Genomic DNA, 10,000 nt, shown 5'->3' with positions numbered 1-10,000 from the left:
GTGACTGCATACACTATGTGTAGGTGTAATGTGTAACAGTGTAGTGTTACTGTTGTTACATACTGTTATACTTGCGGTTCTTATATGTAGGTAAATAATCCCTTCAGTATTTTATTGCTGCAGGAGTTTAAACAGAAACAGACTCTGATTAAGGAGAAAAGCAAGTCAGCTTTTAAAGATTGACTTCTCCACTGATATGCAGTTACACGTCACTCACATGTGGATTTATTGACTTCCACTCAGTGACTCTTACATATCTGCTTACACACTTGTTTATAATCCACTGATTATCACCCGATCCTTGTGTTGATGCACGTCTCACACACACAGCTCAGGAATAAATACTCTGAATAAATGTTCATCATCAAACCCTGGGATGGAGGGATGTTATCTTAGAAGAAAAGCATCTTTGAACACAGCAGATTACACAAATCTCAGGAAGAAAACTGTCAAGTCAAAAAAGACAAAGTTTTTGGCTTTTTTAATGAATTTAGCAGAAATCAAATTCGCTCAGAGGAAAAGGCAGTGCTGGAGAAATGATTTAGGATGTGAAAGTTGGACAATTCGCTTTTCAAAAGCTTTACAGAGAAATACAAAATGGTCGTGTATTTAATATCCTCGGAGTTGTGAGTTGCTAGAAAGTGAATGGGCGGGGTTAAGGTATTTGGTTAGTGAAGGAAAACCAGGAGCTTTTTGTTGTTGTTTTTGTTTGTTTTCTTTAATACTGTTGTATTTTATTTTTAGTAAGCTGCAGGGTGTAGAGTCCTGGAGCTGCAGTTAAACATGAAGCCTTCATTAAGAAGATGTTCATGTGCTTCTGTTTTTAATGCTAATTCGGTTTCTATGGAGACGGACATAGCTTGAGTCATGAATTGAGTTTCAATGTCCTCATGATGCACCTGCAGGCTTCACTGACCCAGAACACACACACACACACACACACACACACACACACACACACACACACACACACAGAGCTGGCGTCTTACAGTGACACATCATCACCTCCATAGAGTGTTTGCACTTTGGGAGAGGGACTGTGCAGTCAGAGTTACGTCAGAGTTGTGATGAATGGCTTGTGAATGGAGGGAGGGAAAGCAGTAAGAAAGGAGGAGATAAACAGGAGTAAGAAGAATGGAGTAAGAACAGTATTTGTTGAAAGAAACTTGGTAAGATGTTTTATTTTGTTTTGCAATTTTACAGCAACTGATTTACAGATACAGGATCTGGTCATGTTTCCATCAATGAACAATAGCTCCTGTGTGGAAATCTGAACCTTTTTGTTTGGAACTCATCTGAGATTTTAGGAATTTTCAGAGGGAAGGAAAGAGAGAAAGATAGAAAGAAAGAAAGAGAGAGAGAGAGAGACAGAGAGAGAGAGGAAGCACAGAAAAGAAATAAGAGCAAATGTTTCAGGAAGAAAAGAGGAGATGAATTCGATTTAAAAGTGATTAAAAAAGGAGAAGGAAAAGAGAAGCATGAAGAGTTTAGTTAGAGTTGAGGATAGTGTGGGTGTGTGTGTGTGTGTGTGTGTTATGAGGAGAAACACGTTGGCTGCCTGCACGGTGAGGTAACGATTACATTTTTGTGTCATTAAGACAGTTTTATTGAACAGCAGTTTAGAGCAGATTTCACTTTAATACACTTAATGATTTCAGTGTAACGCTTGTTTCATAATCATTAATGATCACTGTTTATTGTTTATATTACTTTATATTGATGTACAGTGGTGTATATCAGTCTGTAGTGATGTGTATACTGATGTCTATTGGTATTTATTTGTGTGTGTGTGTGTGTGTGTGTGTGTGTGTGTGTGTGTGTGTGTGTGTGTGTGTGTGTGTGTAGAGGTAATAATAGGCTTATCACCGGTGTGTTTGCTGAGTGATTAAACGTCGTGCTCTTTGCAAGTTTGCATGCAAACGTGTCCATACTCCCATACTTATTACTGTGCTGCTCTTTAAATAATAGCTTTGAAGTGTGTGTGTGTGTGTGTGTGTGTGTGTGTGTGTGTGTGTGTGTGTGTGTGTGTGTGTGTGTGTGTGCCTGTGCCTATGCCTGTGCCTGTGTGTGAGGGTGGTGTACTCATGCATAGCTCTTATGTTGATCATATGAGAAATGTGGAAAATATAAACAAGGTTTCTCTTATAAACATGAAACAGACATGAAGAGAACTAAAGTTTTACTGTGTACTGTAGAATATTGAATTGTGTAGTGTAGTGTATACTCTAATATAGTGTAATGAACTGTTGTGTGTAGTGTAAAGTGTAGTCCAATATAGTGTAGTGTGTAGTGTTATTGTTATGGAGTGCAATTTAATGTTGTGGCCGAAGGAGGAGAAGGAGAGGAGGATTTGGTTTGGTACTTTAAATGTTGGCACTATGACTGGTAAAGGGAGAGAGGGAGGTGGACTCATGTGGACTATGTTCTATGTAGGAGATGCTACCTGAAGGAGATTGGAGACTGTAAGGTGTTGGTGGGAGACAGTGTAGCTAGACAGCATTGGATGGTGGTCTGTAGGATGGTTTTGGAGGTGAAGAAGAGGAGGAGGAGAGTGAGGACTGAAAGAAGAATAAGATGGTGGAAACTGAAGGAGGAAGACTGTAGTGTGAGATTCAGGGAAGAGGTCAGACAGGAGATCGGTGGTGGTGAAGAGGTGTTGGGTGATTGGAAAACTACTGCAAAAGTGATAGGAGAGACAGCTAGAAAGGTACTTGGTTTAACATCTGGAAATAGAAAGGAAGCTGATGAATGAGAAAAATTAGAGAGAGAAGGTTGGATGGTGTGGAGATGGGAAAGAAGGAAGTGGATAGATTTATTAAGGAGGAAGTGAGAGCAGTGATTAAGAGGATGAAGAGTGGAAAGTCGGTTGGACCAGAGGACATACTGGTAGAAGCATGGAGATGTTTAGGAGAGATAAGGTGGAGTTTTTAACCAGATTGTTCAATAGGATTGTGGAAGGTGAGAAGATGCCTGAGGAATGAAGAAGGTGAGGGTGGTGCAGGACATGTATCAGGACAGTGTGACAGCAGTGAAGTGTGCAGTAGGAACGACAGACTGGATTGAGGTGGAGGTTGGACTGCATCAAGGATCGGCTCTGAGCCCTTTCCTGTTTGCAGTGGTGATGGGCAGGTTGAAGGACGAGGTCAGACAGGAGTCTTCGTGGACTATGATGTTTGTGGATGATATTGTTATTTGTGGTGAGAGTAGGGAGCAGGTGGAGAAAAGCCTGGAGAGAAGGGGAATGAAAGTCAGTAGGAGTAAGACAGAGTACATGTGTGTAAATGAGAGGGAGGGCAGTGGAGGGTGCGGTTGCAGGAGAAGAGGTGGAGAAGGTGGAGGTTCAGGTTCCTGGGGTCAACAGTGCAAAGTAATGGAGAGTGTGTTAGAGAAGTGAAGAAAAGAGTGCAGGCAGTGTGGAGTGGGTGGAGAAGAGTGATAGCAGGGTGATTTGTGATAGAAGAGTATCTGTGAGAGTGAAAGGAAAGTGTATAGGACTGTGGTGAGACCTGAGATGTTGTAGGTTTAGAGACAGTGGCATTGAGTAAAAGACAGGAGGTGGAGCTGAAGGTAGCAGAGCTGAAGATGTTGAGATGTTTATTGGGAGTGACGACGATGGACAGGATTAGAAATGAGTTTATTAGAGGGACTACTAGTGTGTAGTATAATGTAGTGTTTGTTGTGTACTATAGTGTAGTGTGTAGTGTTATTATGATTGTGCTTGTTGTGTACTATAGTGTAGTGTGTAGTGTTATTATTATCGTGTTTGTTGTGTACTATAGTGTAGTGTGTAGTGTTATTATTATCGTGTTTGTTGTGTGTACTATAGTGTAGTGTGTAGTGTTATTATGATTGTGCTTGTTGTGTACTATAGTGTAGTGTGTAGTGTTATTATTATCGTGTTTGTTGTGTACTATAGTGTAGTGTGTAGTGTTATGATTGTGCTTGTTGTGTACTATAGTGTAGTGTGTAGTGTTATTATTATCGTATTTGTTGTGTACTATAGTGTAGTGTAGTGTTATTATTATCGTATTTGTTGTGTACTATAGTGTAGTGTGTAGTGTTATTATTATTCTCAGGTTTGTTGTGTACTATAGTGTAGTGTGTAGTGTTATTATTATCGTGTTTGTTGTGTACTATAGTGTAGTGTGTAGTGTTATTATGATTGTGCTTGTTGTGTACTATAGTGTAGTGTGTAGTGTTATTATTATTATCGTGTTTGTTGTGTACTATAGTGTAGTGTGTAGTGTTATTATGATTGTGCTTGTTGTGTACTATAGTGTAGTGTGTAGTGTTATTATTATCGTGTTTGTTGTGTACTATAGTGTAGTGTGTAGTGTTATTATTATAGTGTTTGTTGTGTACTATAGTGTAGTGTGTAGTGTTATTATTATTCTCAGGTTTGTTGTGTACTATAGTGTGTGTGTAGTGTTATTATTATGTGTTTGTTGTGTACTATATAGTGTAGTGTAGTGTGTAGTATTATTATTATCGTGCTTGTTGTGTACTATAGTGTAGTGTGTGTGTTATTATTATTATCGTGTTTGTTGTGTACTATAGTGTAGTGTGTAGTGTTATTATGATTGTGCTTGTTGTGTACTATAGTGTAGTGTGTAGTGTTATTATTATCGTGTTTGTTGTGTACTATAGTGTAGTGTGTAGTGTTATTATTATCGTGTTTGTTGTGTACTATAGTGTAGTGTGTAGTGTTATTATGATTGTGCTTGTTGTGTACTATAGTGTAGTGTGTGTAGTGTTATTGTTATCGTGTTTGTTGTGTACTATAGTGTAGTGTGTAGTGTTATTATGATTTTGCTTGTTGTGTACTATAGTGTAGTGTGTAGTGTTATTATGATTGTTTGTTGTGTACTATAATGTAGTGTGTAGTGTTATTATGATTGTGCTTGTTGTGTACTATAGTGTAGTGTGTAGTGTTATTATTATCGTGTTTGTTGTGTACTATAGTGTAGTGTGTAGTGTTATTATCGTGTTTGTTGTGTACTATAGTGTAGTGTGTAGTGTTATTATTATCGTATTTGTTGTGTACTATAGTGTAGTGTGTAGTGTTATTATTATCGTTTGTTGTGTACTATAGTGTAGTGTGTAGTGTTATTATTATCGTTTGTTGTGTACTATAGTGTAGTGTGTAGTGTTATTATTATCGTGTTTGTTGTGTACTATAGTGTAGTGTGTAGTGTTATTATGATTGTGCTTGTTGTGTACTATAGTGTAGTGTGTAGTGTTATTATTATCGTGTTTGTTGTGTACTATAGTGTAGTGTGTAGTGTTATTATGATTGTGCTTGTTGTGTACTATAGTGTAGTGTGTAGTGTTATTATTATCGTGCTTGTTGTGTACTATAGTGTAGTGTGTAGTGTTATTATTATCGTGTTTGTTGTGTACTATAGTGTAGTGTGTAGTGTTATTATGATTGTGCTTGTTGTGTACTATAGTGTAGTGTGTAGTGTTATTATTATCGTGTTTGTTGTGTACTATAGTGTAGTGTAGTGTTATTATTATGTGTTTGTTGTGTACTATAGTGTAGTGTGTAGTGTTATGATTGTGCTTGTTGTGTACTATAGTGTAGTGTGTAGTGTTATTGTTATCATCGTGTTTGTTGTGTACTATAGTGTAGTGTGTAGTGTTATTATTATCATGTTTGTTGTGTACTATAGTGTAGTGTGTAGTGTTATTAATATCATCGTGTTTGTTGTGTACTATAGTGTAGTGTGTAGTGTTATTATGATTGTGCTTGTTCTGTACTATAGTGTAGTGTGTAGTGTTATTATTATCGTGTTTGTTGTGTACTATAGTGTAGTGTGTAGTGTTATTATTATCGTGTTTGTTGTGTACTATAGTGTAGTGTGTAGTGTTATTATGATTGTGCTTGTTGTGTACTATAGTGTAGTGTGTAGTGTTATTATTATTATCGTTTGTTGTGTACTATAGTGTAGTGTGTAGTGTTATTATGATTGTGCTTGTTGTGTACTATAGTGTAGTGTGTAGTGTTATTATTATTATCGTTTGTTGTGTACTATAGTGTAGTGTGTAGTGTTATTATGATTGTGCTTGTTGTGTACTATAGTGTAGTGTGTAGTGTTATTATTATCGTGTTTGTTGTGTACTATAGTGTAGTGTGTAGTGTTATTATTATCGTGTTTGTTGTGTACTATAGTGTAGTGTGTAGTGTTAATATTATCGTGTTTGTTGTGTACTATAGTGTAGTGTGTAGTGTTATTATGATTGTGCTTGTTGTGTACTATAGTGTAGTGTGTAGTGTTATTATTATTATCGTGTTTGTTGTGTACTATATAGTGTAGTGTAGTGTTATTATGATTGTGCTTGTTGTGTACTATATAGTGTAGTGTAGTGTTATTATTATCGTGTTTGTTGTGTACTATAGTGTAGTGTGTAGTGTTATTATTATCGTGTTTGTTGTGTACTATATAGTGTAGTGTAGTGTTATTATGATTGTGCTTGTTGTGTACTATAGTGTAGTGTGTAGTGTTATTATTATCGTGTTTGTTGTGTGTACTATAGTGTAGTGTGTAGTGTTATGATTGTGCTTGTTGTGTACTATAGTGTAGTGTGTAGTGTTATTATTATCAAGTTTGTTGTGTACTATAGTAGTGTGTAGTGTAGTGTTATTATGATTGTGCTTGTTGTGTACTATAGTGTAGTGTGTAGTGTTATTATGATTTTGCTTGTTGTGTACTATAGTGTAGTGTGTAGTGTTATTATTATCGTGTTTGTTGTGTACTATAGTGTAGTGTGTAGTGTTAATATGATTGTGCTTGTTGTGTACTATAGTGTAGTGTGTAGTGTTATTATTATCGTGTTTGTTGTGTCCTATAGTGTAGTGTGTAGTGTTATTATTATCGTGTTTGTTGTGTACTATAGTGTAGTGTGTAGTGTTATGATTGTGCTTGTTGTGTACTATAGTGTAGTGTGTAGTGTTATTATTATCGTATTTGTTGTGTACTATAGTGTAGTGTGTAGTGTTATTATTATCGTATTTGTTGTGTACTATAGTGTAGTGTGTGTTATTATTATTCTCAGGTTTGTTGTGTACTATAGTGTAGTGTGTAGTGTTATTATTATCGTGTTTGTTGTGTACTAGTGTAGTGTGTAGTGTTATTATGATTGTGCTTGTTGTGTACTATAGTGTAGTGTAGTGTTATTATTATTATCGTGTTTGTTGTGTACTATAGTGTAGTGTGTAGTGTTATTATGATTGTGCTTGTTGTGTACTATAGTGTAGTGTGTAGTGTTATTATTATCGTGTTTGTTGTGTACTATAGTGTAGTGTAGTGTGTAGTGTTATTATTATCGTGTTTGTTGTGTACTATAGTGTAGTGTGTAGTGTTATTATGATTGTGCTTGTTGTGTACTATGTAGTGTGTAGTGTTATTATTATTATCGTTTGTTGTGTACTATAGTGTAGTGTGTAGTGTTATTATGATTGTGCTTGTTGTGTACTATGTAGTGTGTAGTGTTATTATTATCGTGTTGTTGTGTACTATAGTGTAGTGTTATTATTATTATCGTGTTTGTTGTGTACTATAGTGTAGTGTGTAGTGTTATTATGATTGTGCTTGTTGTGTACTATAGTGTAGTGTGTAGTGTTATTATTATGTGTTTGTTGTGTACTATAGTGTGTAGTGTTATATAGTGTAGTGTAGTGTTATTATGATTGTGCTTGTTGTACTATAGTGTAGTGTGTGTGTTATTATTATCAAGTTTGTTGTGTACTATAGTGTAGTGTTATTATGATTGTGCTTGTTGTGTACTATAGTGTAGTGTGTAGTATTATTATTATCGTGTTGTTGTGTACTATATTGTAGTGTGTAGTGTGTAGTGTAGTGTAGTGTGTAGTTATTATTATCGTGTTTGTTGTGTACTATAGTGTAGTGTGTAGTGTTATTAATATCATCGTGTTTGTTGTTTACTATAGTGTAGTGTGTAGTGTTATTATGATTGTGCTTGTTCTGTACTATAGTGTAGTGTGTAGTGTTATTATTATCGTGTTTGTTGTGTACTATAGTGTAGTGTGTAGTGTTATTATTATCGTGTTTGTTGTGTACTATAGTGTAGTGTGTAGTGTTATTATGATTGTGCTTGTTGTGTACTATAGTGTAGTGTGTAGTGTTATTATTATTATCGTGTTTGTTGTGTACTATAGTGTGTAGTGTGTAGTGTTATTATGATTGTGCTTGTTGTGTACTATAGTGTAGTGTGTAGTGTTATTATTATTGTTTGTTGTGTACTATAGTGTAGTGTGTAGTGTTATTATTATGTGTTTGTTGTGTACTATAGTGTAGTGTGTAGTGTTATTATGATTGTGCTTGTTGTACTATAGTGTAGTGTGTAGTGTTATTATTATCGTGTTTGTTGTTTACTATAGTGTAGTGTAGTGTAGTGTAGTGTTATTATGATTGTGCTTGTTGTGTACTATAGTGTAGTGTGTAGTGTTATTATTATCAAGTTTGTTGTGTACTATAGTGTAGTGTGTAGTGTTATTATGATTGTGCTTGTTGTGTACTATAGTGTAGTGTGTAGTGTTATTATTATCGTATTTGTTGTGTGTACTATAGTGTAGTGTGTAGTGTTATTATTATCGTGTTTGTTGTGTACTATAGTGTAGTGTGTAGTGTTAATATGATTGTGCTTGTTGTGTACTATAGTGTAGTGTGTAGTGTTATTATTATCGTGTTTGTTGTGTCCTATAGTGTAGTGTGTAGTGTTATTATTATCGTGTTTGTTGTGTACTATATAGTGTAGTGTGTAGTGTTATGATTGTGCTTGTTGTGTACTATAGTGTAGTGTGTAGTGTTATTATTATCGTATTTGTTGTGTACTATAGTGTAGAGTGTAGTGTTATTATTATTATGTTTGTTGTGTACTATAGTGTAGTGTGTAGTGTTATTATTATCGTATTTGTTGTGTACTATAGTGTAGTGTGTAGTGTTATTATGATTGTGCTTGTTGTGTACTATATTGTAGTGTGTAGTGTTATTATTATTATCGTGTTTGTTGTGTACTATAGTGTAGTGTGTAGTGTTATTATTCTCAGGTTTGTTGTGTACGATAGTGTAGTGTGTAGTGTTATTATTATCGTGTTTGTTGTGTACTATAGTGTAGTGTGTAGTGTGTAGTGTTATTATGATTGTGCTTGTTGTGTACTATAGTGTAGTGTGTAGTGTTATTATTATCGTGTTTGTTGTGTACTATAGTGTAGTGTGTAGTGTTATTATGATTGTGCTTGTTGTGTACTATAGTGTAGTGTGTAGTGTTATTATTATTGTGTTTGTTGTGTACTATAGTGTAGTGTGTAGTGTTATTATTATACGTGTTTGTTGTGTACTATAGTGTAGTGTGTAGTGTTATTATCATGTTTGTTGTGTATATAGTGTAGTGTAGTGTAGTGTGTAGTGTTATTATTATCGTGCTTGTTGTGTACTATAGTGTAGTGTAGTGTGTAGTGTTATTATTATGATTGTGCTTGTTGTGTACTATAGTGTAGTGTGTGTTATTATTATTATCGTGTTGTTGTGTACTATAGTGTAGTGTGTAGTGTTATTATTATGTGTTTGTTGTGTATATAGTGTAGTGTGTAGTGTTATTATTATTCTCAGGTTTGTTGTGTACTATAGTGTGTGTGTGTAGTGTTATTATTATAGTGTTTGTTGTGTACTATAGTGTAGTGTGTAGTGTTATTATTATCATGTTTGTTGTGTACTATAGTGTAGTGTAGTGTTATTATTATCGTGCTTGTTGTGTACTATAGTGTAGTGTGTAGTGTTATTATGATTGTGCTTGTTGTGTACTATAGTGTAGTGTGTAGTGTTATTATTATCGTGTTTGTTGTGTACTATAGTGTAGTGTGTAGTGTTATTATGATTGTGCTTGTTGTGTACTATAGTGTAGTGTGTAGTGTTATTTTATCGTGTTTGTTGTGTACTATAGTGTAGTGTGTAGTGTTATTATGATTGTGCTTGTTGTG

At 35.0% G+C, this 10,000-nt stretch overlaps 1 protein-coding gene across 7 annotated transcripts in view; it reads left to right on the top strand.

Annotated features, from left to right (window-relative positions):
* Positions 1-10,000, top strand: part of arhgef1a (Rho guanine nucleotide exchange factor (GEF) 1a) — a 62,816-nt gene that overhangs the window by 3,232 nt on the left and 49,584 nt on the right. For 5 of the 7 annotated variants that reach the window (XM_046843955.1, XM_046843953.1, XM_046843952.1 and 2 more), the window contains exon 1: positions 1,068-1,169. The exons of the other annotated variants lie outside the window; for them this stretch is intronic. In XM_046843955.1, coding sequence (XP_046699911.1) covers positions 1,083-1,169 — 87 coding nt within the window. In that variant the 5' untranslated portion in view covers positions 1,068-1,082. Of the gene's footprint in view, positions 1-1,067; positions 1,170-10,000 lie in introns of those variants that run through there. 7 annotated transcript variants of the gene reach the window in all.

The sequence above is a fragment of the Silurus meridionalis genome, chromosome 29 (assembly GCF_014805685.1).
Source record: "Silurus meridionalis isolate SWU-2019-XX chromosome 29, ASM1480568v1, whole genome shotgun sequence".
Lineage (NCBI taxonomy): Eukaryota > Metazoa > Chordata > Actinopteri > Siluriformes > Siluridae > Silurus > Silurus meridionalis.
The sequence above is the reverse complement of the archived record's forward strand: the minus strand, read 5'-3'. Positions and strand labels throughout refer to the sequence as shown.